This window comes from Phyllostomus discolor, chromosome 5 (genome assembly GCF_004126475.2).
Source record: "Phyllostomus discolor isolate MPI-MPIP mPhyDis1 chromosome 5, mPhyDis1.pri.v3, whole genome shotgun sequence".
Classification (NCBI taxonomy): domain Eukaryota; kingdom Metazoa; phylum Chordata; class Mammalia; order Chiroptera; family Phyllostomidae; genus Phyllostomus; species Phyllostomus discolor.
Window position 1 is genome coordinate 38,159,273 of NC_040907.2, and position 27,856 is coordinate 38,187,128.

At 37.7% G+C, this 27,856-nt stretch overlaps 1 protein-coding gene across 7 annotated transcripts; it reads right to left on the reverse strand.

Moving 5' to 3' along the window:
• On the reverse strand, positions 1-27,855 carry HSPB11 (heat shock protein family B (small) member 11). Of its 7 annotated transcripts, none has more exons than XM_036026131.1 (7): positions 27,255-27,350; positions 16,712-16,780; positions 15,904-16,016; positions 11,015-11,121; positions 9,371-9,439; positions 6,247-6,290; positions 1-1,524 (listed from the first exon to the last, which is right to left on the reverse strand). In XM_036026131.1, exons 3-7 carry the CDS (start codon positions 15,999-16,001, stop codon positions 1,411-1,413), a joined length of 432 nt encoding a protein of 143 aa, XP_035882024.1. In that variant the 5' UTR covers positions 16,002-16,016; positions 16,712-16,780; positions 27,255-27,350; the 3' UTR covers positions 1-1,410. The 7 variants fall into 7 exon arrangements, with proteins under 7 accessions (XP_035882024.1, XP_035882025.1, XP_035882023.1 ...); XM_036026132.1 differs by lacking the exon at positions 27,255-27,350 and adding an exon at positions 16,119-16,198; XM_036026130.1 differs by lacking the exons at positions 16,712-16,780; positions 27,255-27,350 and adding an exon at positions 27,740-27,855.
• Between the last annotated feature and the right edge of the window lies 1 nt (position 27,856).

Here is a 27,856-nt window from a genome sequence, read left to right on the forward strand (position 1 = left end):
TACTCTCCTCCATTTATCTAAAACCTACCTTACTAGGAGTAAATTGGTATAACAAATCTTGGTAAGCAATTTATCTAGAAGTTTTAAGAGCCTTAAAACTGTTCCTAACTTTGAGTACTCCCTTTCTGAAAATCTCTTCTACGGAAATCTTCTGAGAGGCAGGCAAAAATTTATACACAAAGATATGATCAGTAGCATTAAACTTATTTTTCTGTTATGAAGAATTTCAAGTATACATTAGAGAGACTAGTACAACAAAACCCCGTATATCCATCACCCAGATTCAATGTTTTGTTGCCACATTTGCTTCAACTAACACTTTTTCATTTACTTAAGTATTTTAAAGCAAATCCCAGATATCATGTAATTTCAATCCTACATACTTATATGTGCATCTTTTTAAAATATAGGCATTTTCTTATGAAAGCTTAATGCTAGCAGCACACCTAGCAAAATGCGCAATAATGGTCCACAAGTAGATTTTCCAATTCTTAAAAATGTCTCTTTTCAGTTGGTTTGCCCAAATCGGCATCCAAATAAGAAACACACGTGACATGTGGTTATTGGAGCTTTTACATCTCTTTGGATCTAGAGCAGACCCCCTTCCTTAATCAATTAACATTTTTCATGACAATGACTTGGAGACCCAGAGAAGAGCTGACGTTGCAGTAGAAGTCCAAACGCTGTCTGGTGGCAGAATTCCTCCTTGCCCAGGAGAGGACAGTCTTTTGTTCTATTAAGGTCTTCAACTGATTGGTTGAGGCCCACCCACATTATAGAAGACAATCTGCTTTACTCAAAGTCCTCCCATTTAAGTGTTCACCTCATCCAAAAAACTCCCACATGGAAACATCCAGAATAATGGATGTCTTTGGAAAGAAAGAAGAAAGCCTGCCTCTTCTCTGAGGTTTTCAAATCCGTATAAAATAAAATTAAAAGAAAAAATAAAATGATTTGTTCCACAGGGCCTAGCTCAAGTTTCATGACCACTGTGAAACCTTCCCATAAATACTTTCTCTTTTCTGCACTTGTACATCGTGTACTTGCTATATACTACTTACTCACTTAGACCCTTGCATTGATCAATAATACATTTAAAAATTAATGCACTGAGACCTGAAGGGTCCCATGTTAGATGCTGTGGGGACACAATGTATTATCAGCTAAGTTTCATGCACAGTCACCTTCTTGACTAAGCTATAGACTGAAACAAGAGCTTTCTTATATCCTCCATGGTAGCCATCACTGCTGACCATGACACCAAATTCCTTTGCACAAACTGTTAAAGAGAAAATAAATAAAAACCAAAACAGACTGATACAAATCCCTTTAATAAACTATATCAAAGACAATTTTGTTTTTAAATAAATATATTGTTAAAAATCACATAAAATCATTTTGTTATAATTATTAAGAAGGATTGGAAACTGCTGTCCCCTCTGCAGAAATGCTATACACAGCTGCAAAATGATCAAAGGCTGATGTAATAATGAATCTCAAGTAAGTGGCGTGGCCATCATGCGCCTGTAGGGGAAAATCAATATGAATGCTCTTAGCAATTCTAGTTCACTGTTAAGCAGTTAGCAGAAGAAAGGTTTGATGCAAGAGTAATATTCTAAGTATATAGCAATATATGATGATATTCAGAAGAGAAGCCAGTCACATGTAATAGTACAGTTGTTCTAGTACAGTTCTAGTGTGTATCAGCCAAACATCAGCCTTGGTTTGATGTAAAATAGCAGACGGAGCTAAAAATTACAACTGTATATTTCTGAGCAATGTTTTCAGAAGTGGCTTTTTAAAGTATTTTTCATGATAAAAGATTTCTTTGGGTTAATGATACCTCAGAATGTTACCCTGGAACATGACTATAATTTTACATAATTTCTCTGGAAAGCAATTTGGCAATATATTTTTAAAAAGCTATAAATGTGTCTATATCCTTCAACCCAGGATTTCCATTCCTTGACGTTTAATCTTAGAAAATAACTGAAAAGGTGAAGGTCCTGGTAGTGGGAACATGCATAACATGTCACTGGTAGTATTACTTATAATGACAGAGGGAGGAAAAGGAAATTAGTTAGCATTTGCCTATTTGTATACATTTGACCTTTTTTTCCATCTGCCACTTCGTTTATTTATTTTTATTTGCAGGATGACTTGAAATACATCTTTAAGGGTATTTTCACTCCCCTCCCCCAACACGAATCATTCAAGTAAAACCAACATAACTATAAAATATAGCAAAGTAAAGGGAAAGTAGCACAACAACCCAAGAGGCAAAGGTTCAGGGGACGGCGATGGGTGCAGTCCGATTATACCATATGCATATGTGCCATAGGCATATGCATACCACATGCATATTCACCTGCTCAGGACTGCCTCCCCAGAGGGCAAGCACAAGGACTCATTTTAAGAGGGTGTTTTAACTCAAAGCTTAAGGTTAAAAAAAAGAAAAAGAAAACAAAAACAAAAACAAAGAAAACCCCATAAACTACACAGCCTTCCTTAATTATAGGAGTTCCTTTTCATTTTATAAAAAGAATGCCATGATAAAAAATACTGAGGCACAGCCAAAAGAAGGGTGACAACAACAAATTTAAAAACAAAAAATAACCAGAACTTCCAGAAAATCAAACTGGGTAGAAGTCCAACAGCCAAGGAGCTAAAAAAGAAACATTCATCCAGACTGGTAGGAGGGGTGGAGATGGGCAGCCAGGGTGGAGGATGTGTGGCAAGATGGCAGCTGGAGGACCAGGCTGGGGAGGTGGCAGATGATGGAGCGGGAAGTCCCACATTTGCATGTGGATAAACCAGGAGGAACAACTAGAGCCAGACAGACCATGCAACAGGGAAAGTTTCCAGCACAGGGAAAGAAAGCCTTAAAACCTCCGGCTGTAAAATCCTGTGGGGTTACAGTGGCAGGAGAAACTCCCAGCCTCTCAGGAGAGTTCACTGGAAAGACCCACAGGATCCTAGAATGTACACAAACCCACCCACCTGGGAATCAGCACCAGAAGGGCTCAATTTGCTTGAGGGTAGTGGGGGAAGTAACTTAAAGCCTCTGAGAATTAAGCAAGCAGCATTGTTCCCTCCCTGACCCCTCTCCAACATACAGCACCACACCATGGGTTGCCTCATCCTAGAGAATACCTAAGGCTCCCCCCCTTACAACATAACGGGCACACCGACACAAAGAAATATGGCCCAAATGACAGAACAGATCAAAGCTCCAAAAATAGAGCTAAGTGAGGAAGAGACAGCCAGCCTGCTCTTCCTCACATGCAGAGTTCAAAACACTGATAATAAGGATGCTCACAGAAGTGGTTGAGTATTGTCTCAAAATAGAGGAAAAAAAGAAGGCTATGCAAAGTGAAATAAAGAAAAATATACGGGGAACCAACAGTGAAGGACAGGAAACTGGGACTCAAATCAAGGGTTTGAAGCAGAAGGAAGAAGGAAACATTCAATCAGAACAAAATGAAGAAACAGGAATTCAGTGTCCCAGGTTCGATTCCCAGCCAGGGTACATTCCTGGGTTGTAGGCCATAATCCCCAGCAACTGCACATTGAAGCCTCTCTTGCTCTCTCTCTCTCTCTCTCTCTCTCTCCCCCTCCCTCCCCTCTCTAAAAAAAAAATAATAAATACATAAAAAAATCTTAAAAAAAAAGAAACAAGAATTCAAAAAAATGAGGAGGCTTAGGAATCTCTGGGACAATGTTAAATGTTCCAACATCTGAATCATAGGGGTGCCAGATGAAGAAGAGGAAGAGAAAGAAACTGAAAACTTATTTGAACAAATAATGAAGGAGAACTTCATTCTTATTCCCCAATCTGACAAAGGAAATAATAAACTTCCAGGAAGTCCAGGAAGCTCAGAGAGTCCCAAAAAAGTTGGACCCAAGGAAGCACACACCAAGACACATCATCATAAAGTTACCCAAGATTAAAGATAAGAAGAGAATGTTAAAAGTAACAAGAGAAAAGGAGACAGTTACCTACAAAGGAGTTCCCATCAGACTGTCAGCTGATTTCTCAAAAGAAACCTTCCAGGCAAGAAGGGGGCTGGGAAGAAGTATTCCAAGTCATGAAAGGCATGAACCTACATCCAAGGTTATTCTATCCAGCAAAGCTTTCATTTAGAATGGAAGGGCAGATAAAGTGCTTCCCAGATAAGGTCAAGTTAAAGGAGTTCATCATCACCAAGCCCTTATTATATGAGATGTTAAAGGAACTTATCTAAGAAAAAGAAGATGATCAAAAATATGAACAGTAAAATGACAACAAACTCACAACTATCAACAACTGAACCAAAAAAAAAACAAAACCAAAAACCAGCTAAGCAAACAGCTAGAACAGGAACAGAATCACAGAAATGGAGATCACATGGAGGGTTATCAGCAAGGAGGGGGAGAGGGAGGGGGAATGGGGAAAAAGTACAGGGAATAAGAAGCATAAATGGTAGGTACAAAATAGACAGGGGAAAGTTAAGAATAGTATAGGAAATGGAGAAGCCAAAGAACTTATATGTATGACCCATGGACATGATCTAAGGGAGCAGGGGAAATGCTGGTGGTGGGGGTGCAGGGCGGAGGGGAATAAAGGGGAGAAAAAATGGGACAACTGTAATAGCATAATCAACAATATATATTTAAAAATAAAATAAAAATAAAAATATTGAAAGTTATTTTCTTATATTTGTAAAGATAATAGAATTTAGAAGTTTCTTAGAAAACAGACCAGGAATGGCCATAATTTTAAGTTTAAAAATGATACAAACTTGTTCATACATTACTATTTTAACTACTGTATTTTGCTATGTATAATGTGCACTTCTTTGCCCAGATTTTTAAGGGAAAAATAAGGAGGCACATTATACATGGGTAGTATCTTGTGTTTGTAATTGTTTATTACATAAAATTTCTTGTATCATATATGTTAAAAAAATAAATGCTAAAATTCCTTTACAATACAGAAAGCATGTATCTAAATATAAATAAATAAATAGAATAAGAAAAATATATAAAATAATTAAAAATAAAAATAAATAAATAAACGATTTAATTAAAAAATTAAAATGAAAGATTTCTTTCCTGAAAGTTTGGGCCAAAAACGTCGGTACACATTACACATGGGAACATACTATACATGCATGGCAAAATATGGTGATGCATATGGTTGACAACTAGAAGAAAGCAGGTATAGTAAAAGCTGTTGTGACAGGGTGATAAAATTATAAGTGATTTTCAGCCTCCCCATCCCCCTATATTATTTTCCCAATGCTCTATAATGATGTGAGTCTCCCTGAACCATAGGGAGTCCTGAAGCAAAGTATTCAGCAAAGATTTACTAATCATAACCCATCAGTAAAGTTGGATAAAAACAGTAAGATAAATTTAGTCTAATCATTTTTCAACACCTCCAACTCCCCTTCCTAGTCATTGGGCACATTTGGGTGGTGGAGAAAATTAACAGGGTTCAAAACTTCCAAATAAACTCTTTTAAAATACTGGTATCATAGCTCCCAACAAGTTGTGATAAAGGAAATTTAATGGACAAGGTACCACTTTAACCCTTATTTCAGGAAAACTTAATTAAACAAACAATGCCACCAAAAAACCCACCACACATTCATTTTTTCCACATTTTTGTGTTTGTCTAAAACCAGAGCCTGACAAACTAGCAGGAACAGAGAAACTCCTGACGAGGCAGCAGTTTCCTCATCAACGGGCATTCATTCCACTTGACAAGCAAAGCCCAGTGGAATGCTGTCCAAAAAATGCTTATTCTCTTTCCACCTCATCTCTCTTTGGCTTAATTGTTGCTGATCCTATGCTCCAGTTCCTCTCATCTGAAACTCCTTTGTCCTTTCATAATTAAATTAACATCCAATTTTGGCATCTCAACCTTTTTCTGATTCCTATTCTAAAAGGCCTACACAATCAAATGAAAGAAAGCAAAGCAAGTAAATAACTCCAATAAAGGAACAAAATTATAACAAAAACAAGTAAGTGAATTTTGTTTTACCCTTGCTGCCATTCTGTCTGTGAATAGATAAAAGCCTAATTTATGAATGCTACATTTAGATTATAATATTATTGAGAATAACCTCTATTGATTAAGTACAGAAACTATAATATCATGAGAGTATTTATTAACTTTATGACTATAGAGATCAGTATAAAATTTAAATATATTATGCTAGCTAAAGATAATGTTTATCTCTACAAAGCTTATTTACTTACCATAATTTCTTCATTTTGAAGCTGCCCTTCTGTGTGTACTAGATCTAAAACATAAATTTAAAAAAAATGAGTTAGGGCTCAAAAATTCATGAGGATCTGCTACTGAAATTTATGTTCAGCAAAACATGATATCTGGTAAACTACAGTTAAATCAGATTCACCAGTGTTCTGGGGTTAAAATTTAACATACAAATAGAGATATTTGATATAAAAAAGTATGAAAGATAAACTATTTATGAGCTATAAAATATCTCTAGTGACTATAAACATAAGGAAATCCAAATGTAAATTACAGTAAAGGAATATAAAGTGAGGGGTTGATAAAATGTGAAAATTCCTTTCAAGGACCGAGCTACTAACTGCAATCACGGCCTGAAAGGAGCCGTTTTATTGTTCCCATAGGCAACAGCTAGAGCTCAGTTTCTCACAATAAATTTTTACTGTGATGCAGAATGATGCTGCCCATGAATCGATCTTTTCTGGTATCCAACTTTAGAAAACCTTCACTCATATAATTTTAGGACAGATTATCTGGTCATGAATTAATCATATCAAATATTCTTTTGGAAGCATGAAATATTGGTATAATAAAAATTATTGACATTATTTAGAAATTAATTTCATTTGTATTAAAATAGTGTACATAATTTAAAAAGGCACATAGTACAGAAAGGGAAGTCTCTGGGAAGTAAGATTATGTATGACTTTCCTTCTGTTTGCTAGCTGCTCTCTGAGGTCAGGAAAAACAGCAATCCTCTGCCTGACCTCTCTTCTGTCCTCCGTCCTGCTCCCTACAGGTGCACGAACATTTTCAATTCTTTAATCTTTTCCCCCTGGAATTCCACTATGTTTATATTCCTTTTCTTGTTTTAACAATTTTTTACTGACTTTATATTATGGTTGGTGAAAATTTAGGTCTCTTAAACTAATATCCTCTTCCTCTTCCTCCGGTAAATTTTCCCTCCTGCCATTCTCCCAATTTTGAAATCAATACTTGATGACTACATTCTTATTTATATGCATGTTATTTGCTGCTGAAATAAGTAACAAATTATGATCATATTTTCTTATTCAACTCCTCCCTAACCACAAGTTAATAATAACTTCTTATTCTAATTGTTTAGTTTTTTAAATTTGAAATATTAGAAAATTTCAAATAGACATAAAGCAGACAGAACACAACTCCTACATATAACTCGTCATCTAGATTTTACAGTTACTAATATTTCACCATACTTGATTTATCTAATATCTTTTTTCTAAAGTACTTTAAAACAAGTCTAAGACATCATATTTCATTTCCAAGTATTTGATTATCCATCTCTAAATAACAAGGATATGTTATTACATAACCACAAACCATTATCACACTAATATTAAAAATAATGCATTAAGCCCTGGCTCATGTGGCTCAGTTGGTTGGAGCATCATCCTGTAATCAAAGGATTGCAGGTTTGATTCCCAGTCAGGGCACATGCCTAGATTGCAGGTTCATCCTGGCCTGGGCATGTAAGGGAGGCAACCAATTGATTCTTCTCTCTTGCATCAATGTTTCTCTTTCTCCCTTGCCCTCTCCCTTCTTCTCTCTCTAAAAACAATGAAAAAATGTCCTCAGGTGAAGATTAAAAAAAATCCTTTATTATCACACACTACCCAGTCTATGTCCAAATTTTCCCATTGTCCCCAAAATGTCTATTTATAGTTGATTTATTCAAATCAGCACTGTCTCTTTTAAATTTAAACTGCTTTCTCTCCCATGTGTACATGTTTTTCCCATGCCACTGGCTTAATGAAGAGACCAGGTCAGTCATCCTGTGCAATGTCCCACATTTTGTCATCTTGCCTCTCCTAGTTTCACCTAATTTGTTCCTCTATCCTGCCTATTTCCTATGGTTTGGAAATTAAAGCTAAAGGCTTAATTATACTCAGGGTTTGAGGCCTTCATCAAATGTGTGGTGATCTTTGGCTGTCCTTTGTTACTTGTGAATAAGTCATTTGAAAACTACGTGCATGAGCCAGGCTTGGTGACTAGTGGACTTCAACAGGGTGACCAGGAAATGAACTAGTCTTTGTCCACATCCATAGATCTTTTCTCTGGGGCATTCACTTCCTCCAAAAATAAATCTTCTCATCTTCTGGCTGGGGCTATGTTCTTGGTTGCTGTCATAAACAGCAAAGCACAGGAGGAGTTCCTACTATTCAATATTTAGACTTCCACCCAAATCCCCGTTTTCAACTCCATGTCTCATTACTCTGCCTGGTCTCCCCGAGTCCTGAGCCTCAGCATTCAATGTGCCTTAGGGAGAACAAAGTCATCTTTGGGGGTGATTTATGGGAGGAAGGAGTGGTCGCCTAGCTTTTGGCAGTAGGAGAAACTCTCTAGGGCCCAACTACTTTGTATATAGGTATTCAACTGATGCCCCTTTTCTTCTGGTTTATGTCTCACTCACACTTCGGTACCATTTGCTTTCAAGTTCTAGACCTATCTGGGGTTCTGTCAGGCAAATTGGCTTGCTTCTCATAACTTTTCTCCTTGGCAGGCACTTAGGTTATAACGTACACCCTTGAGCTATAGACGTTACTTCTCCATTTGTATCTTCCCTTCCATAATATATATTGATCTCTCACATCTGCTTTGGTCTCCTGCTTTTTGGTTTGTTTATTGTTTTTTTGTCCTTTTAAGGTTTATGCCTCTTTTCATTCCTTTACAATTATTTTCACAGTATTTTGGGAAGGAATCGAGATAGACACAGGAAGGCAGTATATGTTTAACTGGAGGCTACAAATTCTGCTGCAAAGAAATCCAAAAACTAGTATTTATGGTTTTCTGCCACACGGCGAATATTTTGTTCACAAAACCCATAAATGGTAGGTATCATCTCCATTTTTCAGACAAAGATTCAGAAACTCAGAAAAATTAAGTAACATGTTACCAATTACACCACCAGTAAGTAAAGAAGCAGTCTTATATTCAAACCTGGGTTTTTCTAGGCTGTAAATATGTCACTAGAATCATTCAGGTCATCATTTTTCACCTAAATGCAGACTGATTGGAAGTACAGAGTCAAAGGGCAACTGTCTACTCCCTCACGCTCAGAACGAGGCTGGTAAAACAAGCACGTACCTCTTTCAATCCACTGCTCAAAATCAACTGGCTCATTAGACGCGCTCTTTTCAATCCTCAAAGTGCGCACTGATATTGTAAATAAACAAAAATAAATAATGTATTAATTATCTAACTGATCCTATGTTGTTATCCCTATATTCCTGTTTTCCTTTAAGACTGTCGGGATTGGTGGGACTGCACAAGAACTGGGATCAAGAATACCACGCTCTAAAAACCATTCACTTACTCTGTTTCTCCATAAGTCCCTATAGCGAAATACAGTCTCATGTCACTGTAATCTTACAAATGTTTTTGCAAACATACAACACTGAGCTAGGGAGCTTTTTTGAATTTGGTGTCATATAGATGTTTTTGTATATTGGTATTTGTAGTCTTGGTCATACATTTTTATCTTAGGGAGAACCTACTATGAGGCAGGCACACTTACTCATTCACTCCTGACTACAACTTTATGAGAAAAGTATTATTCACCTATTGATGAGAACGCAGGCTTGGAGAAGTCAGGCAACTTACAGAAGTTAAGCTAAGTACGAAATGATAAAGAGTTAGCAAATGCCAGAGCTGAACTTCAAACTCGAGGCCTGTCTGACCCCAGAGCCTCTATAATTAACGACTGAAGAGAGACAATGGGAACGCAGTCATCTTCCTTCTGCACTGTTTTTTCACCACAGCCCTGACCCAGCTCCAGCTCCCACAGATCCATTCTTTCTCTTCTCCGTTCCCTGGGGAGATGAGCACTGTTCACTCACTTGCCCACTGGCTACTGGTCAGATCTGGCCAACAGGAGGGGCTGGGAGGAAACTGGAGAGCAGTGGGGAAGTGAGATCAGGTTGTTTTTTCTCCACTCCCTTCCTGCTTCAGTGCCGTGTCTCTGACAGCGGTTGTGTCCCTTCATGAGTACCGCTCCTGCCAGGCAGGCCCTCAAGTGCAGGCTCCAGCTTTCACGGGGCTCCCATAAGCCTATTACCCTCATTTAGCCCAGGAGTGGTAATGACTTCCCGCTGTAGCTAGTTTCTGGGTGTCTCACCATCCCTGATTTCTTCTCTTAAGCCAGAACATAATTTTGTAAGTAGTTCCATCAATAAAATCTCTTCACTTGAACCATCTGGAGTGTATTCTGTTTCCTGCCACGATTTTGTCTGATATATTTTATCCTTACATAAACATATGACAGGATTAGAATGATATTCCAATGGGAGATTTCCCCCCTAAATCCCTGAGAAAATGTCATTATTAATAGAAGAATCAAAATTATCCAATGCAAATAATCAGGGTTATCAGATTTTCAGAAAGAATTTGACAGAGAACCCCAAGCCAGATGAATCTGTAATAAATATGTCAAGGAACCTAGCGTTCCGGCAAGCTGGCTTCTCATGTTCATAATAGGGTCTTTTGCCAACAACTTTCACATAGTGAATTGCATGGAAATTATTATGTGCTTTGGAAGGGTTTCAAATCTGCAGTTTCATGGAGTCTAACTGTGCTCAAGGCAGTTAAGCCATGCTCCTCACTTTCCCACCCCAATAATAAAGCTGGATTCCATGCTGCAAAGAGGCATTAATGTTTGCCAAAGTTTACACATGTGCCCTCTGCCTATGGAAAATTTTTAAAATGATGAAAATTAATGTATGATTTGCTTACCAAAGTAACTTCGGATTACAAGCTTTTCAATTTTTACGTGTTTGTGAAAACAAATAATGAACTCTTGGGGAAACATTCCTGTGGTGGTCCAAAATGTTTCTGGATTCCTATTGTTAATATGTAAAAAAGAGAGGGAAAAATAGCTAAATAAAAGTTAAACATTCACAACAGACTAGTGAGTAAGTATTTAAAAAAATAAACAACCCCTGGATTTTTACAATCCTTTTCTAACCATTCACTCTTTCTCTAATCTTTCCTCAACTTTCATAATTCTTCTTCTTCTACTACCATATATACTCTTTAAAAACAGAAATTATGTCACTCTTGTCTAAAACCTTCAGTGGTCCCTTATTGTCTATAAATCTAAATCCCTTAGTGTGCCATTTTATGACTCTGTACATAATAATCTGGTCCCATCATTAAAATACCACATCCTTGCCCATCATGCTCTCAGCTCCCATTACTGCACTCACACAGGGCCAGTCAAAATTCTGCAAACACATCATGCAGACTCATGCTCCTGGGCCTTAATACATACGTAATAAATCCCAAAGTACAATTTTTTCCATTAAGTGGTCAATTGTCTTTCAAAAAACTTAAAATAAAAAGGTTGTTTTTTATATTATCCAAATATTTACCATTTCCAATGAACTTAGTTTCTTCCTGGTTTGAATTTCCATCTAGTATTTTACATTTCAACCTACAGAACTTCCTTTGACAGTTCTTATGATGCAGGTCTACTTGTGATGAAAACAATGTCTTTATTCTATCCTCATTTTTGAAGGATATTCTAGCTGGGAACAAAATTTTAGATTGACAAGCTTTTTGGGGGTGGGGGAAGTCTCTCTTTTTCAGCATTAAAAATATTGTTCCATTGTTACCTGGATCTCATGGTTTATAATGCAAAGTTAGCTATCGCTGGTACTATTGTTCCTCTGTATTTAATGTATTTTTTCTTCCAGCTATTAAAATGTTTTTTATATATATTTTTAGCAGATAATAATATGGTCTCTTTGTATTTATCCTGCTTAGGGTTTGCTGAATTTTCCTGGATCTGTAAGTTAGCATTTTAAAATAAGATCGGGGAAATCTAGCCAAAAAGTAGAAACAACCCAGATATCTATGAGCTCATAAATGAATAATAAAATGTGTTATATACATACAATCAAGTATCATGTGGCAATACAAAGGAATGAAGCACTGACATGCACCGTAACATGGGTAAACCTTGGAAACACGTAACTGAAAGAAGCCAGTCATAAAAGACGACACATATATACTTCCGTTTACATAAAATGTCTGAATAGGCAAATCCATAGAGACAGAAAGTAGATTAGTGGGTGCCTAGGGCTGGTGAGGGTAGGGGAAATATAGGGTGACTATAATGGGCTATAAGGTTTCTTTGTGGTGTGATAAAACAGTCTAAACTTGATTGAGCAGATGGTTGCATAGCTCTGTGAATATACTGGAAGCCAGTGAACTGCACACTTTAAATGACTGAATTGCCATGGTATGTGAATAATACGTCAATAAAGATGTTATTTAAAAAAAAAGAAGGAGAAGAAAAAAAAGAAGAATTATGAGTTTCTTAACTCATAATTCTGGGTTTTTAATACTATGCTTAATATTTTACAATTTTTTAAATTTATATTTATATGGCTTTAAATATTTATTTAAGTAAATTAAATGACTTTTAATTGCCCTATGTTTTTTCCTTTTAATGAACAAAACCAATAAAATCACATGGTATCTATAGGTATGGATTTTAAAATGACATATTACTGAATCCTTTTAAAAATAAATTCTATTTATTTATGTATTTATTATTATTTTTTATCCTCAGTCAAGGACATGCTCACTGATTTTTATTTTTATTTATTTATTTTTTAAATATTTTATTTATTTTTAGAGAGGGAAGGGAGGAAGAGAGAGAGAGAGAGAGAAACATCAATGTGCGGTTCCTGGGGGCCATGGCCTGCAACCCAGACATGTGCCCTGACTGGGAATCAAACCTGCGATGCTTTGGTTCGCAGCCCGCGCTCAATCCACTGAGCTATGCCAGCCAGGGCTTGCTCATTGATTTTTAGAGAGAGGAGAAGAGGTATAAAAACATCGATTGGTTGCCTCTTGCACGTAACCCTAATGGGGATCCATCCTGCAACCTAGATATGTGCCTTGACTGGGAATCAAATCAATGACCTTTCAGTTTACAGGACAGCTCTCCAACCTACTGAGCCACATTGGCCAGGGCTGAATCCTCATATTTAATAAAGTCATCAAAATAACTTTCTATTTATTTATCTTAATCCTCACCTGAGGATATATGTTTATTGTTTCTAGAGAGAGAGAGGAAAGGAGAGAGAGAGGGAAACATTGACTGGTTGCTTCCCATACATGTCCCCATTGGGGACTGAACCCATAACCTAGGTATGTGCCCTGACTGGGGATCAAACCTACAACCTTTTCTTGGTATATGGGCAACACTCTAAACAACTGAGCCATCTGGCCAAGAGGAAAATAGTTTTATTTTAAATAAGGTTTATAGCTAATGACTGTTTAGTATCTATTATCTTACGTGACTTTTTTCATAACTCTGAGCTAGTCAGAGAAGTGAGGCATTCAGAGAAGGTGGTATTACCCCCATTCTGCAGACCAGGACACTGAGACTCAAAGAGTAACACATCTACTCTTAAGCCCAAGGTAACACATATAGTTCACTTACCCAGGCGTTTTAACTGTGAATCTTGTATTCTTCTACATCATCTAAAAAGAGCTAATTCTTTTCCTCCTAACTTATTTTATTATCTAGTGCAGAACTTTTTTCTCCATTTCACTGATACATTAAATGCCAGAGGAAAAAGTAACATTAAGGGCAAGTAAAAATATAATCACCTTCTTTAACTCCTATTCCTGGGAAAGGGAGAGCTGGGAACACTGTTGAGTTGGGGCAAATTTATAGCACTGTTTTCTCCAAATAATTCTATGGTTACTTCCATTTCAATAAACCAATTTATGAGTAGAGAATAATGTTTCATAAATGCTACATAAAGTCTAATTTTATTTGTTGGAAATACATATAGATTAAAAGTCTCTGATGTGCTCTGTTCAGTTACCAGGTCAATAACTTCTTTTATTCCATGTGGTCTTCTGTACTAGGGGTTTTGTCTAATCTAAAACATATATGGCCTTAGTTAATGTTCATTGATATGGACTGATATGGAAAGATCTCTATTTCTGGCAAACAACTTAATGCAAATCTTTATAGGTCTATGTATTCTTATAGCAGTTCCCACATTAATTTCTCTACTCCAAGGCAGAGTGGGATAAATAACTATGATCTGAATTTCAGAAAGTAAAAAAGTAAGAAGGATTAAGAGGTACAGGCAAAAAGCAGGTATCAAGTTTCTGATGCAAACCTTAAGTTTGAGTTATAGTGTAGTACAGAGAACCCCGAAGTAGGAGTTAGAAGACATGAATGTTAATCTTGATTCTGGCACTTGGTTATCTGTGTGACTTTGTGCAAATCATTTTACCTCTGACCATCTTTTCCCTCATCTTTACAATAAGATTGAAAATACTTTTTTTTTTTTGCCCCTTATTCCCCAAGCTTACAGTGTATGTCAATAACATATCATCTATGAAATTATAAAGTCCTATGCAAATGCAAAGTAACATATGCATACATATGTTTGTATGTGTGTATTTGTATGTATGTGTATAAATAAATACTCAGCTACTTTCAAATATTGTTAAGTTCGACTAATATTTGATGGTCTAATTCAATAAGCTACTCAACATATATTTTAAGACACTATGGAGTTAAAAATGAACAAGTCACAGTCTCTGACTTATAAGTAGTCACCTTTAAGAAACAAACATTAAAGATAAATAATTACACAATAAAGGAATAAATAAAGTGATAGAGGTATCTACCAAATTCTACTGGGTTCCAACAAAAAAGATAAACTCCCCCTACCTGAGGGAGAGGGAGAGATATCAGAGAGAATATAACTACTAGGCTTAAAGGAAGAGGTTGAGTTGCATACATGGGCTTCACAATAAAACCCAAAGAACAACAAGTGGCTCTGTCTTCAGTAGTTAAAACTAGTACTTGACCTCTTTAGGCCTTTCTTACCATGAGTCTAAAACGAAAGGTTTAGATAGATGAACGCATAAGTCTTTCCAGCTCTAAAAATCACATGATTCTATTAGTCAAATGCTGGTCACTGTACAAATACCAAGGAAGAGAATTCAAGAGAGTGATAAAATAGCCAAAGTTATCCCATTAACTACTTTTTCTAGGAATTTAAAAGTTTCAGAACAATACTCATCTACCTAGAATAAGCTCTAGCATGGTGAAGAGTGGAAATTAGAATAATGTCAAGAGGTGAAGAACCAAAGAATGCCGGTGGATGGCAGACAGTGAAGCATTCAGTTTAGCAAAGATGTTGCTTAGGCTAATAAGGAAATAGGCAGTAGACAGGAAATTACAATGTTTATATACCTATTTACTAAGAAAAACTTGAAATAAACCGTAACTAGAAATTAAAATGTATACTTCCATAAAATGAGGTTGTTGCTGTTTGAAGTTCTGTCTTATTAAACTACTCCTTAAAAAACTATTTGTAAAGGTCAGTTTGGGAATTATAAAGAAAATGATCAAAACCAAAATATATACAACTGAATTAGTTTCAGACATGGGACCAAAAGTGGATATTGTCAGGTAATCTACTTCACCAAACGTTTGTTTGTTTATTTTTATTTTTAACCAAATATTTATTAAACTATATTTAACAGGGTTAGCTGTTATAAAAACACATGGTCCCAGTACTCAAGGGGTTCACTGATGTAATATCAAGAGTTTAAGGAAGAAAGAATAAAACTCTTACCCATCAATCATATTTTCAGGAGGGTGTTTTTCATCACTTGATGTAGCTAAAATTACTTCAGCCCCTTCAGAGCTCAAACAGAGATCAACTTTTCTCATCTTAAACTGTTTAACCTGCAAATAAAACAAAAACAACAAAAGCCACTTCTTGATTCTCTGCACTTTATGTGAGAAAAGGAAGAGAAAGAAAGCCTGTTGCCTAGCGCACCAGCTTACCAACCAAGCTCTTCACAAGTGGGAGGGACTCTATAACGTTTATTTACATAAGTAAACTTCAGACTGCTCCCAAGAATAATCTGTAAGATATGAGTATTTCCACTACATTATCCCACAAACAAGTCCCTGACTACTCTGACATAATTTTTCTGCTTATAAAATTAAAAGTCCCCAATAATTATTTAGAAAGAGTTAATAAGCTAAGGCAATATTAGTGGGTTAATTTTTTTAATTACTTAAATTGTTTTATTTCTGAAATTATTTAAAAATAGCTTTTTAATAATTTCATAAAAACAATTATTTGTTCATCTACACATTTATCAACTGAAGTAGCAAACAATATTATTTACATCTTATAAGACATAATCATTATCCTTTTTTTTTGAGAAGGAATGTAAGAGAGAAGATATACTTTTACTTATTTTCAAATTCTAAATCACTCACTTGGGTCATGGGCTTAAAGATATTCGTGTTGTATGGTAGTATTTTAAGTTTAATAGAAGCATCCTGAAAAGATATTATTGAACTCTACTATGAATCCTGGTGGATAAGACACGAGGAAGAGAGAGAAGATTCTGTCAGACCTTGCTCACCCTCCTCCTTGCTCTGGTGATTCTAGGGCAAACACAAATATACAGATGCAGCGACTGGAAAAGCTGTGCCTACAAAGAATTAAAAGAGTGTTTGGAAAATTGAGGAAGGCTTCCAATAACCCTTCACAACCCCGACTCCAGTCTAACATTTAAAAAAGTGAAACTATTCCAGATAAACAAATGACAAAGCACAGAGAACATTATATATCAACATAGCAAACAACTATGTACCACTGCCCTGATTTAATAAATGTTAATATCTTTGCCACATTTACTTAAAAATTTATTTTTAATTTTTAAAAATAATAACATTTATGATATATATTGGATATTTTTTACATTAACATTTTGAGACATATGAGGAAGGACCCCCCAAAATCTAGAATTATCTTCTGGAGGGTGGTGCCCTGGTAGCACAGGTTTCCCCTGCTAGGTGAGTGTTCTAGGAACCATCTGTGTCAGTGTACCAGCTGGTGTTGCGAGAGGCTGTGTTGGGCTCCAGGGAATTTTTTTTAAAAGACTCAGCGCATTTGCTAATTTCAGGATGGGTGATTTACAAGTGCACCTGCCCAAATTGCACTGAGTGTTCAGCAGTTTTTGACCAAAAATGGCATGACCACTGTGCCCCACCCTCCCTACTCATCAGACCTCGCCCCACCCTGAGTGACATTTTTTCGTTTCCTTGGAGGAAAAAACTCCTCAAAGGGAATGTTTTGCCACGTGGAAAAGAAGAAACAAACAACAGAACTAAAAGGTATCAAAATTGACAAGTTCAAAAATTGTTCTGAGCAATGCAAAAAATCCCTGAAACGTGTATTGTAACAACATGCGTATTGAGGTTGAATAACATATGTTTATGGGTCATCCAGGCCTCTTCCTATGTTTTTTTTTCTTATGTTTGATTCATTTTTCTACTGGGTTGCTTTAAAAATTTTTTTGCCCATTTCTTTTTGATCTGTAGGTATTTCAAAAATGAAATATTCTGGATAGAAATCCTTTCTTATGTGTTGTAAGTGTCTTCTGCTCTGTGGTATGGTTTTTCTTTGTAACTTTGTTTTTTGTGTTGAATTACCCCATACATACATACTCTCTTTTTTGTTACTGAACTGTAACAAACATATAGAAAAAGCAGACAGACTTCTGGCCAAGATGGAGGCGTAGGGAGATACACTTTGCTTCTTCGCACAACCAAAAGGATAACAACAATTTAAAAACCAAAAACTGCCAGAAAATCAAACTGTACGGAAGTCTGAAAACCAAGGAGTTAAAGAAGAAACATTCCCCAGAGTGCTGGAGTTAGCACACAAATAAAGATAACTAATAAATCTGTTAGGGAATTTAGTGAAAATATGAATAAATGGGTTAAGATAGAGAATAGTATAGAAAAAAATTTGAAGAGATATGGCAGAATTTTTTTTCCAAAATCTGTGAAGGACATCAGCCCACAGATCAAGTTCATGAACCCTAAATTGGGTAAATACAAAGAATATTCCACCTAGGTATGTCATAGTCAATTGCTAAAAATTAAAGAAAAGAGGAGAAAAAAGTAGTCAAAGCAAAATGTACATTGTAAATAGGTGAACACCATGAATCAAAATTAACTTCTCATCAGAAACAGTGGAAACCAAAGACAATGGAATGACATCTTTAAAGTGCTAAAAGATAAAAAATATATAGAATTCTATATCCAGCAAAACTATTCTTCAAAAGTGAAGACAAAATGGAGACAATTTCAGGCAAACAAAAGCTGAAGGTATTTATTGCCAGTAGATCCACACTACAAAATCTATTAAAGGAAGCTTTTCAGGGTGAAGGGAAATGATTCCAGGCAGAACCCTGGATCTGTGGGAAGGAATAAGGAGCACTGGAAATAGTATATATATTGCTAACATAAAATAATATTTTTTAATCCTCACCCAAGGACCTGTTTATTGATTTAGAGAGGGGGTAATAGAGGGAGAGAACGAGGGAGAGAAAGATCAATGTGAGACAGAAACACCAATTGGTTGCCTCTCATACATACCCTGACTGAGGATCAAACCCACAACCCAGTCATGTGCCCCGACTGGGGAATTGAATCTGTGACCTTTCCCTTTACAGGAGGATGCCCCAACCAACTGAGCCACACTGGCCAAGGCTAAAATAACATTTTCAAAAATTTCTTTATAAGAAACTACTTAAAGAAAAAATAGCAATGAGTGATAGGAGTTTAATGAATGTATATGTAGTAAATGCAATAATAATTCATAAGAGGAGGGTAAATGAAACTATTTCCTATAAAGTACTTTCATAAAATTTGTACATTGAACATGAATATATTAATTCAAAGTAGACTAGATTGTAAAGGGTGCATGTTATAATCCTAGGATTACAATAAAATAACCATTAAAAAGCATAAAACAGTTATAGGAAGAAGGCTAACAGAGAAGAAAAAATGGAATAGCATAAAAATACTTGATTAACCTGAAAGAAGACCAAAGACAAGTCATAAAATAAAGACAATTAGAAAGTAAATAGCAAGAAGATAGAGTTAAGCACAAATACATCAATTATTCCATTAAATGTTGATAAACTAAACACTACATCATCAGATTGAATTAAAAACAAACCCAACTAGATATTCTTTCAAGAAACACACTCTAAGTATGTGGATAGACTGAAAGTAAAAGAATAGAATAAGATATGTCTTAATTATCTGGTAGGTAAATTCCTCTACTTAATTTTTTTTTAAAGATTTTATTTATTTATTTTTAGAGAGGGAAGGGAGGGAGAGAGAGAGAGAGAGACAAACATTGATGTGTGGTTGCTGGGGGCCGTGGCCGGCAACCCAGGCCCTGGCTGGGAATCGAACCTGCGACACTGGTTTGCAGCCCGAGCTCAATCCACTGAGCTATGCCAGCCAGGGCAATTTTTAAAATTGATTTGATTCTATGTTTTGTACCTTGATTACTAGAAAGTTTTGTTAAGTTACAGAAAAAAAATTGAAATGTTAATTGTAATTCAATTCAATTTATAGGTTGATTTTGAGAGACAATCATGTTTGTAACAATGAGTCTTCAAATACATGATTTGGACAATCTCTTCACTTTTTTAAGACTTCTTTTAAGTTCTTAAATTGTTTAAAAAATTTCCCCAAACATAACTTCACCTATTTTGTTTGAGCTACTCTTACATGCCTATGATTGCTTGTTATTGCTCTTTTGAATGGAATCTTTAAAAAAAAACTTATTTTTTAAAATCTTATGCTTTACCACACAAAAATATTTCTAGACATTTATAGTGGGGGTTGTTGGAGGCACCTGGGATTCCATCACTGGGAGAGGGAGGTGTATGCTGGGCTGGGAACAACAAACTGGATGTCTACACTGCTATATGGATAGATTTAAAAACTGCCTGATGTCCACTGATATCACAAAATGTGGTCTATCCACACACTGGTATATTATTTAACCATAAAGAGGAAATTCTGAGGATTCTCCAAGATGGTGGCCTAAGTAAATATGCCTTGCCTCCTTGCGCAACCACATCAAAATTACAACTAATCTATAGAACAACCATCACTCAGAACTGTCAGAAATCGAGCTGAATGGAAGTCTCTAACTATGGAATTAAAGAAGAAACCACATCCATCCAGACTGGTAGGAGGGGTGGAGATGCAGAGCAGCCTGGTCCCGCACCGTGTAGTGGTAAACAATCAGGAGAGATATCTAGGGGAATAGTTAGGGATATCCTAGCCCCACACCAGGCCCCCCAGCAGAAGGTTCCAGTGCCAGGAAGATAAGTCTCTATAACTTCTGGCTGTAAAAACCAGTGGGGATTGAGTTGCTGGAAGAAATTGCTGGATTCTCAAGTAGTTCCTCTTAATGGGCCTGTGCAAGTTCTTCACTCTGTCTAAGCTCCAGCACTGGGGCAGCAGCTTGAAAGGCACCAGTGGCACATGGGGAGGAACTGAAGTGCCTGGCATCAGGGTGAGAGATGGCTGACAGCTTTCTCCCAGATAGAACTAATAGCAGATGCCATTGTTCCTTTTCTGAACCCTCACCAAAGAGTCACAGAGCAGCAGGCACCAAATGAGACTTCACAAAACTGGCTCTTTGCCCTCCCCTGATGATTCCCTGAGGCTCCACCCACCCAACACATGGACCCACCCAAGCTGTTAACAGTGGTTTTTCCATAGGAATGTCTTGTCTTGGCTCATGCTTCAGATCTTCCTAAATCCCCTCAAACAAGCAACAGCTGGCTTCAGTGAGCCTACATACCACTTGCTAAGTGGTCCAAGGCCTGGAACTAATAGCAGCTGGCCTTGGTTCACAGCCTGGCCATGCTTGGGCATCTTCAAGCCCAGCACAAGTAGCAGCTATCTGCAGATTGCCTTATAGCTTATGCCAAGTGGCCCCAGGTAGAACACAGGTGGTGGCTGACCTAGGTCTGCACCTCCTGGGAAACCTTAGAGCCTGCACACCCAGTAACAGCTATGGACCATGTCAGAGCGCCACCACCTAACTATCCCCACAAGTGATACAGTCAAGGGGCTGACTCAGCAGGCACCAGAGCCCTGCTGAAATAAGTCCTGTTCTGTGGAGTGGCCTCTGGCACAGCTGATCTTCCATGGAGAACAGAGGCTGTCCTCTGACCACCTTCATGGTGGTCAGTGGTCACAGCCAGTCCTTGCAGTGGACTGGTCTGGATAAATCCTTCCCATTGGCTGCCAATAGCAGTCAAAGCTCAACTACAAAAGGAGGGTATAGTTAGCCTACACAGAGAGCACACCTTGACTACCAACTTGGATGATCGGGGAGGCTGTGCCACTGGGCGCTACAGAACACCTACTACATTAAGCCATGCTACCAACACAGGGTATCATGGCAGCTCTACCTAATACATAAAAACAAACACAGGGAGGCTGCCAAAATGAGGAGACAAACATGGCCTAAACAAAAGAACAGATGAAAACTCCACAAAAAAAGCTAAACAAAATGGAGATAAGCAATCTACCAGATGCAGAGTTCACAACACTGGCTATAAGGATGCTCAAGGAACTTAGTGAGGACCTCAACAGCATAAAAAAGATCCAGTCAGAAATGAAGGATACAGTAATTGAAATAAAGAACAATTTAGAGGGATAAAATAGTAGAGTGGATGAAGCCGAGAATCTAATCAATGATTTGGAACATAAGGAAACAAATAACCTACCAATTAGAACAGCAAGAAGAAAAAAGAATAAAAAAAAACCAAGGATGGTATAAGGAGCCTCTGGAATAACTTCAAGCATACCAACATTTACATCATAAGGGTGCAGGGAGGAGAAGAGAAAAACCAAGAAATTGAAAACCTCTTTGAAAAAATAATGAAAGAAGACTTCCCTAATTGGGGGAAGGAAACAGACATACAACTCCAGGAAGCACAGATAGATGCAAAGAGGTCCACATCAAGATACATCATAATTAAATTGCCAAAGGTTAAAGACAAAGAGAGAATCTTAAAAGCCGAAAGAGAAAAGCAGTTAGTTACCTACAAGGAAGTTCCCATGAGACTATCAGCTGATACCTCAAAAGAAACTTAGGCAAAGTAGAAGGGACTGGCAAGAAATATTCAAAGTGATGAAAAGCAAGAACCTACAGCCGAGATTACTTTACCCAGTGAAGGTATCATTTAGAACTGAAGGGGAGATAAAGAGCTTCCCAGACAAGAAAAAGCTTAAAGCATTATCACCAAGTCATTATTATATGAACTGTTAAAGGGACTTAAGAAAAAGAAGATCAAAACTATGAACAATAAAATAGCAAAAAAAAAATACAACTCTATCAACAATTGAATCTAAAAAACAAACCAAGCAAACAAGCAGAATAGTAACAGAAGCACAGATTCAGAGAATGTTTTGATGGTTGCCAGAGGGCACAGGGGTCTGGTAGAATGGGTGAAAAGGTGAAGGAAGTTAGATGTAAAGTACAGTAGAGGAAAGGGAGTAGCCAAAGAACTTACATGCATAATCCATGGACGTAAACAATGGTGTGGGAATTGCCTAAGGGAGTTTAGAACGCTGGGTAGAGGAGGGCAAAGGTACAAATTTGGGACAACTGTGATAGCATAATCAATAAAACACATTAAAAAATATCTCTAACATTTCACCACTAAATGTAATGCTCACCAAAGGTTCTGTTAGACACTGTTCATTGGGTTATAGAAATTATTTTCTATATAGTTTCTATATAGATAAACTTTCTAGTTTTTCTTTTAAGCATGAATACGCATTGAATCTTATCAAATGCTCTTCTAACATTTACTAAGATGATCATAAAGATTTTTCTGTGGGTTGATAATGTGGTAAATTAAATAAAAAACTTCTAATTGTATAGCATCCCCAGCTCCCACTATAAACTCTATCTACATGGCCAAGATACATCCACAGTTGCATTCAGTTTTCTAATATTGTACTTATAATTTTTGCAGACTATATTTCTAAGTGAGATTGAACTATAATTTTCCTTTGTTATTCAGTCCATGTCTGATTTTGGAATCAAAACTGTACTCTCAACATGAAGAAGTTGGAGAGCCTGTAAGCCTGATAAAGTGCTTGCAGGTAGATTTATTTTCACTATTTCAAGTTCAATAGTTTTTTCACGTTTTCTACACCTTCTTGAGATAGCATTTTGAAATTTACATTTTATAGAAAATTATCCATTTCTTCTTAGTTTTTATATTTATGGGCATAAAATTCATTTTCACTGTAACTTTAAAATCTAGTATGATAGTATTGAAACTTTGGTATGATTGCTCAAGAAAGAGGCATATCTTACTAATATTTTTCATTTGTGCCTTTTTCTTGTTTTTAATACTATTGGTACTAGAAGACTGGTATTAGATGAACATCAACCCTTAGTTTGAAGAGAAGATTGTGAATTCCTAGAAATAACAGTTGATGAACTTGGATGTTAATTCTGAACAAAATTATTAAATTTCGTTATTAAAATGATGGCTTTTAAAGTAAATAAGAAAGTAGTAAAATAGGAAGCAGCAGTTAACATTAGTTCACAAAAGTTATACCATCCCTATACATTTCTTTTTGTTTGTTTGATAGAGTTACTACCAATTAGGGACATGTTCTGAACTTTCAAAAAACTTCAGACAAAGCTTCTCAAGATACCGTGTGGACCAGATGGAGAAATGTGGGTTGGCTGACAGGCAGTACTTTAGGTACATATTTATAACTCTCTGAATGGCTATACTAAAAGAATGATTAATGGAACAAAATAAACTGTAGAGGACCTCTATCCTTATCTCATTCAACATTTCTATGAATTAAGGATGGGAAAATAAGCTTATCAATTTGCAGATGACACAAAACTGAGTTGTCAGCTAATACACCAGATGACAGAATCAGCACACACAAAAAAAAGATCTGAGCAAGCTAGAAAGATGGGCTGCAATAAGTAAGTTATTTAATAAGGATAACAGTAAAAGCCTATACTCAGACTTAAAAAATCAACCACACAAGGATTAATCAAAATTGGATTTGGCAAACTACTGCTTCTGAGCCAAATCCAGCCTGCCACTTATTTTTGTATGTCATGAGCTAAGAATGCTTTTCATAACATTTAGGTTTGGTTCATTACAAAGTCACTATAAGGCAAGAGTGCACTGTATCTGCCCTCAAAGGTAAAGGAACTAACTACACCCCATGAAAATTTTTGAACTCAAACTAAGCACTAGGCACTGCACTAGTAATGCAAAGATGACTACAACCTAAGACAAAGAGAGTGACTAAGACTTAATTCTTGCCTTGGAGCTCAGAGTCAAGGAAGACAGACAAGCATGCAACTAATAATATAATATTATATGCTAACAGTGTGATCTACATTCAGAATACTGTGCTCAGTCTGGGTATTACTATTTAAGTAGGACATTATCAGGCTTGATATTGCTCAGAGGAGGGCAAAAAGTTCATGATAATCTATAAACTATGTTATACGGATAAAGCTAAAAGAATAGGGACTGAAACATTTTGAGAGAGATGAGAAAATGTGACTACAATTTTAAAAAAGTATTTTTAAAGGGTTTTACTTATTTTTAGAGAGGGGAGAAAGGGGAAGGCAGGGAGAGAGTGTGAGGAACATTGATGTGTGAGAGATACATCAATCAGTTGCCTCTCCCATGTCCTCAACTGGTGACCTGGCCTGCAACCCAGGCATGTGCCCTGACCAGGAATCAAACCAGAAAACTTTCTGTTTGTAGGCCAGCAACAATTTTCAAATATCACAAGCGTACACAAACAGAAAAATGATTCTTATTTTTCTTTTACAATTCCAAGGAGGACTGGACTCAACAAATGTGAATTTTAAGCAAGAACATTACACACACACACACACACACCTTTCTGGCAAAGCAAAGATTTTACATTTTTTTCATCCCTGAAAGTGTCCAAGAGACTAGATGATAATCTATGAAAGAAACTAAAGAAAGAATTCCTATGTCTGTTGGTTGGTTCTTTTAATCAATCAAATTCTAGAAAAGGTAGATTGCACACAGATAATGAAGGATCTTAAAACCACATTAAGGACAATGGGTTTTACCCTGAAGTGCTGTGGTCCTCAACTGTAATAAGGGTGATTTTGTTCACCAGGGGACATTTAACAATGCCTGGAAACATTTGGGCTGTCACAACTTGGGAGGGGGTGTAATGCTATTGTCATATAGTGGGGACTTTGCAATGCTGCTAAACATCCCAACATGCACAGGAAGTTCTACACAACAAACAATTAACTGGTCAAAAATGTAAATAGTGCACAGGTGGAAAAATGGTGTGGTAATATATCTGGGAATGGAAGTTTAGGGGTTGGAGGTGTAGGAAGAGAACTTGCTGTATAAAGTTATATATTTTAAAAAATATTTTATGTATTTATTTTCAGAGACAGGGGAAGGGAGAAAGAAAGGAGGGAAAACATCAATGCAAAAGAGAAACATCAGTTGGCTACCCTTCCCACTCCCCCAGCCAGGGGCTTGGCCTGAAACCCAGGCATGTGCCCTGACTGGGAATAGAACCAGTGACCTTCTAGTTCACAAGCTGGTGCTCAATCCACTAAGCCACACCAGCCAGGACAAAAAGTTATATATTAGAGCAGCAATTTTCCACCTTTTTCATCTCATGGCACACATAAATTACTAATATTTTGTGGCACACCAAAATATATATATTTTTGTTGATCTGACAAAAATAGGTATACTTTTGATTAATTTACACCAGACACTACTGTGATGGCTGTTGATATTTTTTTACCAGTGTGCCTCTTGTGGCAGCATTGTTTTAGGGGAAAGTATCTAGCATCGTTTTATAATGTATGAATAAGGAAGTGTACTACTCTCCAAATGTTCAGTTTTTTTCTTATCTCACATTCTTATCATCTAAGTTGTCTGAGGCAAGCAAACATGTCCTTTAATAAAAACTCATTTCATACCTCCTATATCCATCAATATCCTTCCTATTTCCTGTGTGGGGTACAACTGTTTAAATAACAAGTCATAAATGGCAGAAGATGGGTTCCCTTTAAAGGTTCCTTTGTTGTGGTTAATGAGAAAGAGGCAAACCAGCCCCCAAGAAACTCATGGAACGACCCATCTGATATGTTGCTTCCACAACCCCAAAGTGCAGGTTTGGGGATGTAGTCTAATTTCAACTTGGGGTGACTTACTCGAAATACACATTCCAACAGGGCCACAGGTTGTGCACTCTGGGGTGCTATCCTTTGCATTTTTCAAGATCCCTGACATGGACTTCTCTGATGCTTTGTCCTGTCCTGTAAATCCAGTCAGTTAACTATCCTTCACCTTCAGCTCACGTGCCCTTTCAGGTCCTTCTTTTCAAAAACCTCTCTGGGGTAGTCCTCAGTTCACTTTCTCCCTGAACAGCCCCTTGGTTCTGGTACCCTCTCCCATAACATCCATTGGGAACTTCCATGTAAATTAGAAACAGTCACCCTGTGTCCCCCGTGCCACAATTTATGCTTGTTATCACTTGAAAGGCAAACCAGACCTCACACCACTTCTCACCTCCATTCAAATAAACCCTTCTCCTCAGTTCCAGACCATTTCAAGACCTCCATGGGCCCAAATATTCATTCCTTTTTGGACACCCCGCCCCAAATCATATCAAATACATTAAATAAATCCACATCCTACATTAAATGTAATGCATAACTATAGGGGTTAGGTTGTAGTTGGTAGGTTACATTTTGGTAGAGTTATTAATTTCGATTTGCAATTGTCTTCTCCTTTTGGAGATCAAAACATTATTTCAGAACTCAAAAAAGTTGTGGGCTAGCACTAGCGTCTCTAGGGCTAACGGGAGAGAACAGATGTAAGTTAGACTTTCCCCATCCCTTCACCAGCCGCCCTTCAGTGCCTTCCCGCCGCCCGCGGGGCGCGGACGCGCCCCCTCACTACCCCTTTCCACTCTCGCTCAATTCCCTCTTCACCAGCATCCCTTTCGGTCGGCCTTGTCCAGCCAGGTTCCCACCTCCCCGGTGCCGACCTAGCCCGCGGCACCGACCTACTCGCCTGGACCTCGAGTAGCTCCAAGAGCGTAGACTGAAGGGCCTGGAGACCTCCCTTCTACCACGCCCTCAGCCCCGCCCCTACCCCCAAGCCCTCCACCCAGCCTCCACCGAGTTCCCGGCGCGCTCCTCTTTACTCTAGAGTCTTCGCTCCACCCCGACCCGCAGGCCCCGCCTCACCCCTCGTGGTACAGCCCCCTCCCAGTCCCGCCCCCTACCCGCCCAGGCCACCACGGATCTCCCGGGCTCGCACAAATCTCTAGTCTAGGCTCTCCACCTAGTCCTCACGCTCCACCACCAGGCCACGCCCCTAAGCTCTTCTTTACTTCGTGGGCTGAGCTGCGCAGTCCCGCCCAAGGGCCTCTACCCAGGCAGGAACCTGAGTATTCGCTGCCTATCCTCCTCCAGTTGAGCTCGATCCCTCGGGCCTGCAAGACCCAAGGGACCCGCCCCCGCGCGAGGACGCACGCGCAGTCCCCACCTCTCCTAGCTCGGAGCCCTTGGCCCTCAGGTCGCCTGCCCACCGTTCGGCCCCGCCTCCAGGTCCGACCCCGCCCCCCATGCCGGGTACCGCGCACGCGCGTCTGCCTTACCCAGC